Source organism: Saccostrea cucullata, unplaced genomic scaffold (assembly GCF_032062105.1).
Source record: "Saccostrea cucullata isolate Sc308-1 unplaced genomic scaffold, CSIRO_AGI_Scuc_v1 ctg879, whole genome shotgun sequence".
NCBI classification, from domain to species: Eukaryota; Metazoa; Mollusca; class Bivalvia; order Ostreida; family Ostreidae; genus Saccostrea; species Saccostrea cuccullata.
In genome coordinates, this window is record NW_026924910.1 from 3,242 (window position 1) to 19,960 (window position 16,719).

The following is a 16,719-nucleotide window of genomic DNA, read 5'->3' on the forward strand; positions in this document are numbered from 1 at the left end:
AGTAAGCCGTCAATTGTAAAAGTAAGCCCTCCTCCTCCTCCTCGCAAAAGTCCATTATGAGAATGTATTAAAGAAAATCTCTATATCTTCACGGTTAAAAAATGTTTAAATTATTGCATTGATAAAAATGTTTACATGCAATTCTGATCAACAAAAATCAGTATAAATATTGTATGTATTCATTAAGATTGATGGAGAAAATCAAGAGTCCATTATGCAATCGGCACTCTCTATACATTTATCTTCGCACACCGGCACCAAGACCTGTAAAAATACAAAATGAAACTAAATATGTAAAGTATTCCATATTTCACTATTAAAATATAATTAATATTTCGAGAGCAATTCATAAATATATATTATTTTATATTATTTAAAGAGAGAATTTATCACTGGTGCTTCTCTTGAATGAACAATCTGAAATTAGAAAATAAATTGTAAATTTTCTGTTCACTCAAATCATTACAAAAGTATTATACATGTATCGTGATCAATTTAATTATCGATATATAAGGAAAAACATGAATAATAACCCATTGTACAAAATAATAGCATCCATGGAAGTTCAACATTAACCACAAATTAAAAAACATAAAGCACATTAATACAAACTATATGTATACAACTCACATTCAAACGCTTTCACTCATTATATAAAAAACGCTTTTATTAGAAAATATGACCAAGTAAAACATAAACAAGTTAACAAAACAAAAACAAAAATGATTAAAAGTTTGACTGCATGATTATATAATTCTTTAAATAGTTTTATTTTCCTATCATAAAATATTGAAGATAAAGTATAATAATTGTATTTATGACAGCATTCTTTATATTGCATGAAGAAAGCAAGAAAAAGATTTATACTTACTTATAAAAGGGCTGAAATGAAAATTAAACAGATTATCGTATAATACATAATAAGTACATTTGCAAATAAATTCATCATGACTTCTTCTGTCTCAGTTCTGTATTAAGGCTAAAAACCCTGTTTTGTTTAGTTCGGAATACATAAAGCTGGTATATCATAATGAGTAAAACTTCATACTAGTAAACTTTCAGCAATTGATACATTCATATGCTTACATGCAAGTCACTGTCTGATTTATGAATTCTTGGCATCTATATCCCGCATCACATGCTCCTTGTGAGTTCACAACAGCGCATCCATCAGATGAGTTGGTTATTATAACTACAAAAAACAATACAACCTTTATATTGTGATATCTGTAGGAGAAATAATTCTTACTTAATTATGTATATGTGGTATATATGTATCAGAAAGATTTGATTGATAGAAAACTAACACTTATTTTTTTTTTTTAAATTAAAACCTTTTCAACTGTAAAAATATACTATATAGCTAAAAAATTCATTACCCTCGCCGTATGTTGAATGTTGTATTGAAGCAGTGGTAACGTTGACTATTTCTCCCGAGAAGTTGACAAATACCAGACCATTCACAAGCTTGTACACGGTGTCAACGACGAGTACTTTTGATATTGGACTGTCTGGTATGACGAGGTCAAAGTCAACAATCAAGCTTCCCATCCTGTTAAATAAACATACAGTTTCTTATTTTAAATATTTGGAATGTAAACATGTATCATTATAGATGTTTTAAAATCAATACAATTATTAAGTTACTCGCTTTGAACATATTTCACCCAATCAAATCTTTGTAGCGATGGAATAATCCCTCTTAACTGAATTGTGTCAATTTAGCAATTTGCAGGTGACGGACATATTTCATAACAATATATGTCGGTTCGAACATCCTCAATCTATTTTTGTTTTCATGCACAAAAATGTAACCTATATTTGAAAGATATCGTTTTGGTAAATATAATTTGAGTATTTGATCATTTTTTTAATTGTCGTTTTATGTATAGCATTTTATTTTTTTCATTTACTTCACATGCATACATGTAATCTTTGATGAAATAAACAATTTATTTACGACCAAGACGACCCAAAAATGTTAAATAAGGGTCATGTTACTTTACAAAACTGTTATTCAAAGTAATCCACTAAGATACGTGAACACGAAGAGGAAATAATTTTTTTAATTCATTTATACATAAAAAACCACCTCTATTCCTAAGATTTTTCGATACATTCTTTCAAAAAATTTGTTTTTGACGTACTGTTCTTTAAATAATGAAATGTTATATTCAATCACAAATTTGGGTAAACAATTTCTAATATACATTTTGAAATCATTAAAAACCCACAAGCCAAAAATTAAATATTTACAGGTTCCTTTTATATAAAATCCCATTTAAAAATACTAACAAGCTGCTTTGTAAACATACCTTAAGCTTTTTATTATGACTTTTGATCCAACAATTCTTTTACTGTAAACATCAGTTAACTATAAAATATAATCAGATGAATGTTCATTATAAATAAATGTTAAATTGTTTTTAAACTCAAAAAAGATATAAATACTAACCGCTTCTTGAACTTTATTCTTTACTTTGATATATTCTTTCTCTATGCTCAGATTTTCTGTTGTTGTAACGTCGAGATTCAAGACAAGCTTATATTTCATCAAATTTGATTCTTCAATGAAAATATGTAAAATTGCATCAAAAATTCATAAAAGAGAACCATATTTTTAAGGTGTGTGGCAAAGCACTTTGAAAAAATTACGCACTTTGAAAATTATTTTACAAGTGCATTAAAATTGGGACAAAACGCACTTTGATAAAAATTTCAAAGTGCGTTAAATTTGGGACCAATTCAACGCACTTTGAAAATTTTGCGTTAAGAGTCTACACCAACATGTTTTACCATGGAGACACTTAACGCACTTTGAAAAAAAATCATATTTTAGTAATGGAAAGATTTTTTTTGATAATTATCTTTCAAAAAAAAATAACCCTAACCCTAACCTCAAAAAAGAATTGATTTACTCCCGTCGAAAAGAGGAGAAGACGGGTATAAGATTCCTCAGTCAAAATCTTTATCTTTCCAATACATAGGTGTCGGTAACAAACTGGGGAGGGGAGCAATAAATCCAAAAAGGGTAAGCTGCATTTTCAACGCTTATACGATGTATATATCTTTCCAAAATAAGTGGGGGGCTTAGCCCCCTCCCCCCTCCCCCCTCCCCTGGCCCTTCGCCCGGTCTCAATGTCTATGCTTTACTCAAAATATTCATATAATTATGTATTTACCTAACTGGTATGAAGTTGAAAACTTTCAATATTAAATGATTTAATTAAAAAAGATGAAAACTAGAATTTTTTAAAGTACAGTGAAACGTATGAGAGAGAAAGAATTTTCATAGTTTTGAACAATCAAATTGCCCTTTTTTGTTATGATTAATGCTACATGTAAGTTGCTAAAAGCTGTCCACTGTTAGTGCCCCCTTTACACCTTTACATCTACTTATCAAAGACTAGAACTTTAAAAAAAAACGAATTAATTATCTTTAACATTCGTCACTCTTTTTTTCAAGACCCCTTTCCCTTTTATTTTATCAAAACCTCAAATATTTAAAACGTCAATATCTCAGGTCCTGAAGTGACTTTATCATAAAAAAAATTATCCAGCCAGGATCTGTTATTTATCATACAGATTATTTGTAGGAATATTGATCAGTCTTTACATTATTTTTCAAAGTGCGTTAATATGGTCGATTATAACGCACTTTGAAAAAAAAAATTATTTTTTTCTAAGTGCGTTAGCTGGTCCCAATTTTGACGCATTTTAAAATTTTTTTTCAAAGTGCGTAATTTTTCAAAGTACGTTGTAACAAAGGTGTCATTTAAGAACAGATTAGTTGGAATATTAAAGATGCAAGTGATGATGATAGTACTCAAATACATTTCATAAGAATGATAAGAATACATTTATTCGAATAATTTGAATTCATAACATTATTAAAAGTACAAATCATTTAATTCAACTTACTTGTTGAGCAATCTGTACCGTTAAATTCAACATCACACTGACATTCATACTCATTGACCAAATCAACACAGGTTCCATTGTTCTGACAAGGCAATGAAGCGCACTCATCCACATCTATTTAAGAAAATATTGAGAATTTTCATAAATGTTTTATTCAAAGTACGGCAAGATAATTTTCTTTGAACCAAAGTTATTGTATAAGTACTCTTTTCCGCGTGGTTTTAATTTACACTATGCACGCGGTCACAAAGAACTATATGCGGTATACTGCATATCTTTGCCCCCACAAAAGTCAAATTTTGAAAAATTCTTGAAATATGTGGAATTTTATAAATTATGTAAAGAAAATATAAATTAACTGAACATATTATAGTTTCAAAGTAGTTTATTGACAAGTTTTGTTTCTATGACGTCACAAATTAGTCTAATCTTATATCATTTTTTTTAGAAAGAGGACAAAATTTCAACAATTTTAGCTTAAAAATTTATAGAGCGCAGGTTTGCTCAGGAACAATATTTACATATTTCAATGATATTATCATTATTCACAGTATATCAAAATATTGAGCCTGATCAGACCTGCGCTCGGTGACTTTTACTCCAAATATCGACGTAATATATACATTTTTCTGTAGAAATCATGGAAATTCTAAATTTACGTCATTTTCGTGACGTCATTTCAAATATATGACGTCATTGCTTATGAAAATATTCAGTGATATGAAGTCAGCATATATTCCCCTAATTAAGAACATAATTAAATATTTCTCCGTCAAAGTTTGATTTTGGGGGAAATATTGCTTATTACCGAATAAAATTCTTTTCCGCGGAAATTTGTCCGAGCGTACTTAATATAAATGTCAGGAATAAAGAGACAGTCTATGGAATCCGCATACTTTTCTACCAGCGAATTAAACAGAAATTGAGATTCTGCGGAATTATTATCCCGTGGGAAAAAGTACGTCTACAGTATAACAAACATTAACCTAGAAAATATTTGCACTGATCAGTAAGATTCCACCCTTTATTTTCAAAATCTAACTAATTCTACAATTAATGTTATTGAATCAATGAACACAAACAATCATAATCATTGATTAGACATACATATGCACCATTCGTCCGACAAGGACCCACTCATTAATATTTAAAGAAATTAAATATTAGAATACATTTTCTGTAATGAGGTCCAATAAGGAGCTTCTTTACAAGAAATACCTACCGCTTGCGCAGTTTGTATCATTAAATCCGGGAACACAGAAACATTCATAACCATTGATGAGGTCCACACACGTTCCATTGTTCTGACAAGGACCATCAGAACATTCATCAACATCTGTAATAAATTTTGCCTTCAAACAAATTGATATTTAAATAAAGCGGATATCAAATATTCTGGAGATTCACAGATTTTCCTCCAAGAAAAAGGCACCACATTCCAAATATATCTTACTGAACAAGCGATCTTCAAAATGAAATAACTTCTTTTGTCGTAATTGTATTAATTAACTTACTCCTCTCACAGTTTGTACCATTAAATCCTGCCTCACAACTGCAGTTGTAATCATTGATGAAGTCCTCACATGTTGCATTGTTTTGACAAGGATTTTCTGCACATTCATCTATATCTGTTACAAATAAAACGCATAAGATATGATTTAGAGATGAAGAATATGCAATGGTTTGCAATATTGAATCCAATCAGTCATTTCATTCACTACTGGCAAAGGATTTCTAAAACTTTCACGTGATGCTTTGCAATTGGATCCGTAATTTATTTCACCACTGGCAAAGGATTTTAAAATGTTCACGAGACTTTGAAAATGAAGGTGTTAATTTTTCAAGCCTGGAAGAAATTGATTGCACGACTGAAAAAGACTTCTTTTATGGAACATATGGAGATTACGAACAGTATTCAAGATCAAACGTCTATAAAACAATACAAAATGGGAGCACAGCAAATACGGACCTCCAAAACATCAGATGTGGGATCAGGTCATGATATTGATCAAGAAAAGTCTCAAGGAATGACTAATTGTGAACAGTTTCGTAAAGAATATTGTTGGGAGATATTAAGGAGTAGACGGATAATTCAGGGGACGCCAGAAAGGGGTCAGGTTAAACAGGGGTTAGATCAAGGTACGTCAAGGGGTAGAATACTTTCAAAATATCTTTGTCTGTGGTGGAACACATAGATTGGTATGAGACGTCAGACTTGAACAATTGTGAGATGAGGATTTTAATACTGGTATAACTTGAACGACCTCTAAAAGATAAAATGTATCTTCAAGAAAAAAGCTTGGAAAAACATGCTTCTTTATATATACTCACTGTTTGTACAATTAGTGTCATTGAATCCTGCAGCACAGTTACAATGGTAATCATTGATGAGATCAAGGCATGTCCCATTGTTCTGACATGGATTTTCAGCACATTCATCAATATCTGTAACAGATGCTCTTTGCTAAGCATACCTGATTTTAAACTAGTTTAATTCACCGTCATTTCATATCATTTTCATTGACTTACCTTCCTCGCAATTGGTTCCATTAAATCCAGGAGCACAGCTACACTCATAAGCATTGATGAGGTCCGCACATGTTCCATTGTTCTGACAAGGGTTATCGGCACATTCATCAATATCTGTAAAAACATCTTTCATGTAATCCCAACATTCACTTATACAAATGATAGCCAATGTTCTTAAGCAATGCCATATCAGAATTTAAAGAGTTGTGCTATCTAAAATGTGATCTAAAGTTTCATTTGTCTTAGGTTCATTAATTTACTCACTCTCCTCACAGTTTGTACCATTAAATCCTGCCTCACAACTGCAGTTGTAATCATTGATGAGGTCCTCACATGTTGCATTGTTTTGACAAGGATTTTCTGCACATTCATCTATATCTGTTACAAATAAAACGCATAAGATATGATTTAGAGATGAAGAATATGCAATGGTTTGCAATATTGAATCCAATCAGTCATTTCATTCACTACTGGCAAAGGATTTCTAAAACTTTCACGTGATGCTTTGCAATTGGATCCTTAATTTATTTCACCACTGGCAAAGGATTTTAAAATGTTCTCGAGACTTTGAAAATGAAGGTGTTAATTTTTCAAGCCCGGAAGAAATTGATTGCACGACTGAAAAAGACTTCTTTTATGGAACATATGGAGATTACGAACAGTATTCAAGATCAAACGTCCATAAAACAATACAAAATGGGAGCACAGCAAACACGGACCTCCAAAACATCAGATGTGGGATCAGGTCATGATATTGATCAAAAAAAGTCTCAAGTAATGACTAAGTAAGAGAAGTGTCGTAAAGGAATTTGTTGGGAGATACTAAGGAGTAGACGGATAATTCAGGGGACGCCAGAAAGGGTCAGGTTAAACAGGGGTTAGGTCAAGGTACGTCAAGGGGTAGACTACTTTCAAAATATCTTTGTCTGTGGTGGAACACATAGATTGGTATGAGACGTCAGACTTGAACAATTGTGAGATGAGGATTTTAATACTGGTATAGCTTGAACGACCTCTAAAAGATAAAATGTATCTTCAAGAATAAGTCCACATTTGCTTGGAAAAACATGCTTCTTTATAGATACTCACTGTTTGTACAATTAGTGTCATTGAATCCTGCAGCACAGTTACAATGGTAATCATTGATGAGATCAAGGCATGTTCCATTGTTCTGACATGGATTTTCAGCACATTCATCAATATCTGAAACAGATGCTCTTTGTTAAGCATAACTGATTTTAAACTAGTTTAATTCACCGTCATTTCATATCATTTTCGTTGGCTTACCTTCCTCGCAATTGGTTCCATTAAATCCAGGAGCACAGCTACACTCATAACCATTGATGAGGTCCGCACATGTTCCATTGTTCTGACAAGGGCTATTGGCACATTCATCAATATCTGTAAAAACGTCTTTCATGTAATCCCAACATTCACTTATACAAAGGATAGCCAATGTTCTTAAGCATTGACGTATCAGAATTTACATAGTTGTGATATCTAAAATGTGATCTAAAGTTTCATTTGTCTTAGGTTCATTAATTTACTCACTCTCCTCACAGTTTGTACCATTAAATCCTGCCTCACAACTGCAGTTGTAATCATTGATGAGGTCCTCACATGTTGCATTGTTTTGACAAGGATTTTCTGCACATTCATCTATATCTGTTACAAATAAAACGCATAAGATATGATTTAGAGATAAAGAATATGCAATGGTTTGCAATATTGAATCCAATCAGTCATTTCATTCACTACTGGCAAAGGATTTCTAAAACTTTCACGTGATGCTTTGCAATTGGATCCGTAATTTATTTCACCACTGGCAAAGGATTTTGAAATGTTCACGAGACTTTGAAAATGAAGGTGTGTAGTTTTCAAGCCCGGAAGAAATTGATTGCACGACTGAAAAAGACTTCTTTTATGGAACATATGGAGATTACGAACAGTATTCAAGATCAAACGTCTATAAAACAATACAAAATGGGAGCACAGCAAATACGGACCTCCAAAACATCAGATGTGGGATCAGGTCATGATATTGATCAAGAAAAGTGTCAAGGAATGACTAATTGTGAACAGTTTCGTAAAGAATATTGTTGGGAGATATTAAGGAGTAGACGGATAATTCAGGGGACGCCAGAAAGGGGTCAGGTTAAACAGGGGTTAGATCAAGGTACGTCAAGGGGTAGAATACTTTCAAAATATCTTTGTCTGTGGTGGAACACATAGATTGGTATGAGACGTCAGACTTGAACAATTGTGAGATGAGGATTTTAATACTGGTATAACTTGAACGACCTCTAAAAGATAAAATGTATCTTCAAGAAAAAAGCTTGGAAAAACATGCTTCTTTATATATACTCACTGTTTGTACAATTAGTGTCATTGAATCCTGCAGCACAGTTACACTGGTAATCATTGATGAGATCAAGGCATGTCCCATTGTTCTGACATGGATTTTCAGCACATTCATCAATATCTGTAACAGATGCTCTTTGCTAAGCATACCTGATTTTAAACTAGTTTAATTCACCGTCATTTCATATCATTTTCATTGACTTACCTTCCTCGCAATTGGTTCCATTAAATCCAGGAGCACAGCTACACTCATAAGCATTGATGAGGTCCGCACATGTTCCATTGTTCTGACAAGGGTTATCGGCACATTCATCAATATCTGTAAAAACATCTTTCATGTAATCCCAACATTCACTTATACAAATGATAGCCAATGTTCTTAAGCAATGCCATATCAGAATTTAAAGAGTTGTGCTATCTAAAATGTGATCTAAAGTTTCATTTGTCTTAGGTTCATTAATTTACTCACTCTCCTCACAGTTTGTACCATTAAATCCTGCCTCACAACTGCAGTTGTAATCATTGATGAGGTCCTCACATGTTGCATTGTTTTGACAAGGATTTTCTGCACATTCATCTATATCTGTTACAAATAAAACGCATAAGATATGATTTAGAGATGAAGAATATGCAATGGTTTGCAATATTGAATCCAATCAGTCATTTCATTCACTACTGGCAAAGGATTTCTAAAACTTTCACGTGATGCTTTGCAATTGGATCCTTAATTTATTTCACCACTGGCAAAGGATTTTAAAATGTTCTCGAGACTTTGAAAATGAAGGTGTTAATTTTTCAAGCCCGGAAGAAATTGATTGCACGACTGAAAAAGACTTCTTTTATGGAACATATGGAGATTACGAACAGTATTCAAGATCAAACGTCCATAAAACAATACAAAATGGGAGCACAGCAAACACGGACCTCCAAAACATCAGATGTGGGATCAGGTCATGATATTGATCAAAAAAAGTCTCAAGGACTGACTAAGTAAGAGAAGTGTCGTAAAGGAATTTGTTGGGAGATACTAAGGAGTAGACGGATAATTCAGGGGACGCCAGAAAGGGTCAGGTTAAACAGGGGTTAGGTCAAGGTACGTCAAGGGGTAGACTACTTTCAAAATATCTTTGTCTGTGGTGGAACACATAGATTGGTATGAGACGTCAGACTTGAACAATTGTGAGATGAGGATTTTAATACTGGTATAGCTTGAACGACCTCTAAAAGATAAAATGTATCTTCAAGAATAAGTCCACATTTGCTTGGAAAAACATGCTTCTTTATAGATACTCACTGTTTGTACAATTAGTGTCATTGAATCCTGCAGCACAGTTACATTGGTAATCATTGATGAGATCAAGGCATGTTCCATTGTTCTGACATGGATTTTCAGCACATTCATCAATATCTGAAACAGATGCTCTTTGTTAAGCATAACTGATTTTAAACTAGTTTAATTCACCGTCATTTCATATCATTTTCGTTGGCTTACCTTCCTCGCAATTGGTTCCATTAAATCCAGGAGCACAGCTACACTCATAACCATTGATGAGGTCCGCACATGTTCCATTGTTCTGACAAGGGCTATTGGCACATTCATCAATATCTGTAAAAACGTCTTTCATGTAATCCCAACATTCACTTATACAAAGGATAGCCAATGTTCTTAAGCATTGACGTATCAGAATTTACATAGTTGTGATATCTAAAATGTGATCTAAAGTTTCATTTGTCTTAGGTTCATTAATTTACTCACTCTCCTCACAGTTTGTACCATTAAATCCTGCCTCACAACTGCAGTTGTAATCATTGATGAGGTCCTCACATGTTGCATTGTTTTGACAAGGATTTTCTGCACATTCATCTATATCTGTTACAAATAAAACGCATAAGATATGATTTAGAGATAAAGAATATGCAATGGTTTGCAATATTGAATCCAATCAGTCATTTCATTCACTACTGGCAAAGGATTTCTAAAACTTTCACGTGATGCTTTGCAATTGGATCCGTAATTTATTTCACCACTGGCAAAGGATTTTGAAATGTTCACGAGACTTTGAAAATGAAGGTGTGTAGTTTTCAAGCCCGGAAGAAATTGATTGCACGACTGAAAAAGACTTCTTTTATGGAACATATGGAGATTACGAACAGTATTCAAGATCAAACGTCTATAAAACAATACAAAATGGGAGCACAGCAAATACGGACCTCCAAAACATCAGATGTGGGATCAGGTCATGATATTGATCAAGAAAAGTCTCAAGGAATGACTAATTGTGAACAGTTTCGTAAAGAATATTGTTGGGAGATATTAAGGAGTAGACGGATAATTCAGGGGACGCCAGAAAGGGGTCAGGTTAAACAGGGGTTAGATCAAGGTACGTCAAGGGGTAGAATACTTTCAAAATATCTTTGTCTGTGGTGGAACACATAGATTGGTATGAGACGTCAGACTTGAACAATTGTGAGATGAGGATTTTAATACTGGTATAACTTGAACGACCTCTAAAAGATAAAATGTATCTTCAAGAAAAAAGCTTGGAAAAACATGCTTCTTTATATATACTCACTGTTTGTACAATTAGTGTCATTGAATCCTGCAGCACAGTTACACTGGTAATCATTGATGAGATCAAGGCATGTCCCATTGTTCTGACATGGATTTTCAGCACATTCATCAATATCTGTAACAGATGCTCTTTGCTAAGCATACCTGATTTTAAACTAGTTTAATTCACCGTCATTTCATATCATTTTCATTGACTTACCTTCCTCGCAATTGGTTCCATTAAATCCAGGAGCACAGCTACACTCATAAGCATTGATGAGGTCCGCACATGTTCCATTGTTCTGACAAGGGTTATCGGCACATTCATCAATATCTGTAAAAACATCTTTCATGTAATCCCAACATTCACTTATACAAATGATAGCCAATGTTCTTAAGCAATGCCATATCAGAATTTAAAGAGTTGTGCTATCTAAAATGTGATCTAAAGTTTCATTTGTCTTAGGTTCATTAATTTACTCACTCTCCTCACAGTTTGTACCATTAAATCCTGCCTCACAACTGCAGTTGTAATCATTGATGAGGTCCTCACATGTTGCATTGTTTTGACAAGGATTTTCTGCACATTCATCTATATCTGTTACAAATAAAACGCATAAGATATGATTTAGAGATGAAGAATATGCAATGGTTTGCAATATTGAATCCAATCAGTCATTTCATTCACTACTGGCAAAGGATTTCTAAAACTTTCACGTGATGCTTTGCAATTGGATCCTTAATTTATTTCACCACTGGCAAAGGATTTTAAAATGTTCTCGAGACTTTGAAAATGAAGGTGTTAATTTTTCAAGCCCGGAAGAAATTGATTGCACGACTGAAAAAGACTTCTTTTATGGAACATATGGAGATTACGAACAGTATTCAAGATCAAACGTCCATAAAACAATACAAAATGGGAGCACAGCAAACACGGACCTCCAAAACATCAGATGTGGGATCAGGTCATGATATTGATCAAAAAAAGTCTCAAGGACTGACTAAGTAAGAGAAGTGTCGTAAAGGAATTTGTTGGGAGATACTAAGGAGTAGACGGATAATTCAGGGGACGCCAGAAAGGGTCAGGTTAAACAGGGGTTAGGTCAAGGTACGTCAAGGGGTAGACTACTTTCAAAATATCTTTGTCTGTGGTGGAACACATAGATTGGTATGAGACGTCAGACTTGAACAATTGTGAGATGAGGATTTTAATACTGGTATAGCTTGAACGACCTCTAAAAGATAAAATGTATCTTCAAGAATAAGTCCACATTTGCTTGGAAAAACATGCTTCTTTATAGATACTCACTGTTTGTACAATTAGTGTCATTGAATCCTGCAGCACAGTTACATTGGTAATCATTGATGACATCAAGGCATGTTCCATTGTTCTGACATGGATTTTCAGCACATTCATCAATATCTGAAACAGATGCTCTTTGTTAAGCATAACTGATTTTAAACTAGTTTAATTCACCGTCATTTCATATCATTTTCGTTGGCTTACCTTCCTCGCAATTGGTTCCATTAAATCCAGGAGCACAGCTACACTCATAACCATTGATGAGGTCCGCACATGTTCCATTGTTCTGACAAGGGCTATTGGCACATTCATCAATATCTGTAAAAACGTCTTTCATGTAATCCCAACATTCACTTATACAAAGGATAGCCAATGTTCTTAAGCATTGACGTATCAGAATTTACATAGTTGTGATATCTAAAATGTGATCTAAAGTTTCATTTGTCTTAGGTTCATTAATTTACTCACTCTCCTCACAGTTTGTACCATTAAAGACGTACAACACACTGGGGGAGATAACTCTTGCGATTTCAATTGAACGTTTGACGTGACGTCAAATTTAACGTCAAAAATAAAGCGTCAAAATGACGAGTAAAACGATCCCAATGTATTTCAATCATTAAAGAAAAATGGGATATGGGGCTTGGCTGTGATTATGCGTACCATACTCAGTCAATAAGTATTTTTTTTAATTAACCCGATTAAACTCCGTGAAAAAGCAAGTAATAGACATAAATTGTCGCATATCTGCGGTGATTTTCTTTGATCTTTGTGTGGTGATATATCCCATATCACATATGCGATAATACTTTCCACGCCCCTTCATATATCACTGCAGGAGGCAGAAATCAGGTCATGAGAAAAAAAAACTAATTTTATTTCACAAGTTCATAACTACAGAAAAATGAAGATTTTAAGCTATTTCTTAGCCTTTAACTAAATTAAAACACATGTATTTAACTCGGTTGAAAGTTCCCAGTCGTTCAATAGATTAATCCATTTTGAAATTTTGAAAGTTACGGAAAAATCTCCAAATTTTATATCGTTAAACTCCTTGATATTTGCTTCTGTGATTTCACATTTGTCGAGTGCTAACCTCAAAAATAAATTGTCAAAATCTTCAAACTCAGTTAAAAAGTCAAAGACAAATTCACTAAGAACGTCCGACATGTTGGAGAGCTAGCTTGAAATGAATTTTAAGTTAATGACTCTGAATATTTTTTTTTATTTTGACACTCTCAATGAAATTTACGTCATCAGACATGCGACAAGTTGCTTACATCATAGATGCCTCGTACTATTGGTTATATCGTTTTCATGGGGCGTGGAAATCTCGGGCGCTCCGCGCCCTCGATTTCCACGCCCCATGAAAACGATATAATCAATACTACTCGGCTTCTATGATGTAACCTATACATACCATCCTTTAATGTTTATTTCATTTCATTCCATAAATTGTAAACTTGATCTAAAGCGCAGCATTTTTTTTTATTCTGAAAATTTTATTTTACATTGCCGAAATTCTCATTATGTACAATTGGCTATATAACATTCCGATTAATTAATGGTCTTCATTACAATTTGTGCATTTACGATATAGATATTGTTTTTCTTCTTTAATTAAATAAAACAACAATAAACAAACAAAAAACTTTTTACAATGTAAAATCGATGTTGTTCTCAGACACTTACTGATCAAAGAGGAACAACTACTGAAAATGTAGGAGATGTTTATTTTCCTCCCTTTATTCACGGTTTTCCACAGAAATACATTTACAGCAAGACCTGATAAATCCGAGTATTCAATACTATAGACCTCATATACACAATGTAAGTATAGAATTGAAAAGAATTGTTTACTAGTACTGAAATTATCTGCTTTTATGAATATCGGCTATTTCAGCAAATCGTTTGACTTTCTGTCACTGCCAACAATGCAATGTCGGTTCGCATTTCCTCGAATCAAAACAAAACGTAGCCTATAAGATTTTAAAAAATATCAATGTGCGATTTGATATAAATTGAAATAGATGAAGAGTTTAATGTTTGATATTTTGAAGTTAATGTGGACGAATACGGAATTTTCATTTTAACTTTAGAAGCAACGACATTGAAAGAAATGCGTAAAATATCATGAGGGGTGTACATCTATACAAATGTCGATGTATCCCCACGGCCACATACTGTCTCGTTTGAAATTATAATGACATGAAAGAAACTACAATTATTCCATTTATATCACAGGAGAATTGAACATACACCATTTTTTTTAATGAATAAAATTAAAGAAATAAAATTAAAATCAACATATAAGTTCAACATAACTTGAATTCGTATCTAGGTTTCATGTGATATGGAATGCATAACGCGTACATATATGGACTTAAAACTAAAATCTTTCAGTAATTTTTTCCTGATACATATAAAAACAGTAGTCAATATTTATCAATATTTATTCTGCATTCATTCATTTAAAAACTAATGCATACCTCCGGGATTCAAATAACGAAATACTAGTATATTTGCACTGTTTAAACGACGTTTCGTCAAACGCTAACATTGGTCTGCGACGCAAAAAAGGAAGGGGTGGGGGTGGTAGGGGTATTCAAAAAATTACCTATAAATCTACATTTAAATACGCTTTACATATGAGAACTTTTAAATTTGTAAGTTAATATATTTTTTAAGCAAAAGCAATATTCCAATTTGATTTTTTTTTTAAAATGTGTATTTGTAGATAACTGATTCATAGCAAAGTGATCGACCCCCGTCTGAAAGACGCGCGGGAACGTGATTTATTGAGGAAGGGGGAGGGGGTAATTTTCCGCTATTAAATCAAAACTGGTCGTACAAAAATTATACAAAAAATTATGAAGATTGTTTTTACTACCAGCTACCTAAAGAAAGTTTTTTACCAAAATTAAACGACAGGTTTTTTCACAAAAAAATTTTAATTTGAAAAATACACAATTTTTAAGGCTTAGATAATTCATAGTTTTTCAGTTTAAGGCCTTTAAAAATTGTTTTGATGATATGTATATCAAAAAGATGACTATGTTTTTGTGTTAAATGGTTAAAGGAATAAGTCAATGAAATTTGACATTTATATCTAACCTGGCTGTTTTGAAAATCAAGGTTTAAGTAGTTCATTGATTAAAAATTTTCTCTCCTTGTAAACAACTAAAGGGGGGTAACTTTTGGAAGTTCCTGCCCAAAAACCACTCGAATGATTTTGTCCAAAATGTGCTTACACGCAGTAGATATAGTCATGTACTAAATATACAAAAATAACGAAAATTAAACGACAGGAATTTTTGGGGGTAGGTGTGTTGTACATCCTTAAATCCTGCCTCACAACTGCAGTTGTAATCATTGATGAGGTCCTCACATGTTGCATTGTTTTGACAAGGATTTTCTGCACATTCATCTATATCTGTTACAAATAAAACGCATAAGATATGATTTAGAGATAAAGAATATGCAATGGTTTGCAATATTGAATCCAATCAGTCATTTCATTCACTACTGGCAAAGGATTTCTAAAACTTTCACGTGATGCTTTGCAATTGGATCCGTAATTTATTTCACCACTGGCAAAGGATTTTGAAATGTTCACGAGACTTTGAAAATGAAGGTGTGTAGTTTTCAAGCCCGGAAGAAATTGATTGCACGACTGAAAAAGACTTCTATTATGGAACATATGGAGATTCCGAACAGTATTCAAGATCAAACGTCCATAAAATAATACAAAATGGGAGCACAGCAAACACGGACCTCCAAAACATCAGATGTGGGATCAGGTCATGATATTGATCAAAAAAAGTATCAAGGAATGACTAAGTGAGAGAAGCGTCGTAAAGGATATTGTTGGGAGATATTAAGGAGTAGACGGATAATTCAGGGGACGCCAGAAAGGGGTCAGGTTAAACAGGGGTTAGGTCAAGGTACGTCAAGGGGTAGAATACTTTCAAGATATCTTTGTCTGTGGTGGAACACATAGACTGGTATGAGACGACAGACTTGAAGAATTGTGAGATAAGGATTTTAATATTAG

General features: G+C 33.2%; 1 protein-coding gene across 1 annotated transcript in view; it reads right to left on the minus strand.

The window, feature by feature from the left end:
* Positions 1-742: 742 nt before the first annotated feature.
* Positions 743-16,719, minus strand: part of LOC134267578 (fibropellin-1-like) — a 37,856-nt gene continuing 21,879 nt past the window's right edge. The window contains exons 25-47 of the mRNA XM_062749783.1: positions 16,001-16,098; positions 12,870-13,065; positions 12,672-12,785; positions 11,847-11,960; positions 11,583-11,696; positions 11,385-11,498; positions 10,568-10,681; positions 10,304-10,417; positions 10,106-10,219; positions 9,281-9,394; positions 9,017-9,130; positions 8,819-8,932; positions 8,002-8,115; positions 7,738-7,851; positions 7,540-7,653; positions 6,715-6,828; positions 5,144-5,257; positions 3,922-4,035; positions 2,456-2,565; positions 2,316-2,374; positions 1,380-1,552; positions 1,087-1,192; positions 743-882 (exon numbers count right to left, since the gene is read on the minus strand). Of these exons, the coding sequence (XP_062605767.1) occupies positions 831-882; positions 1,087-1,192; positions 1,380-1,552; positions 2,316-2,374; positions 2,456-2,565; positions 3,922-4,035; positions 5,144-5,257; positions 6,715-6,828; positions 7,540-7,653; positions 7,738-7,851; positions 8,002-8,115; positions 8,819-8,932; positions 9,017-9,130; positions 9,281-9,394; positions 10,106-10,219; positions 10,304-10,417; positions 10,568-10,681; positions 11,385-11,498; positions 11,583-11,696; positions 11,847-11,960; positions 12,672-12,785; positions 12,870-13,065; positions 16,001-16,098 (2,618 nt within the window). The 3' untranslated portion in view covers positions 743-830. The remainder of the gene's footprint in view (positions 883-1,086; positions 1,193-1,379; positions 1,553-2,315; positions 2,375-2,455; positions 2,566-3,921; positions 4,036-5,143; positions 5,258-6,714; positions 6,829-7,539; positions 7,654-7,737; positions 7,852-8,001; positions 8,116-8,818; positions 8,933-9,016; positions 9,131-9,280; positions 9,395-10,105; positions 10,220-10,303; positions 10,418-10,567; positions 10,682-11,384; positions 11,499-11,582; positions 11,697-11,846; positions 11,961-12,671; positions 12,786-12,869; positions 13,066-16,000; positions 16,099-16,719) is intronic.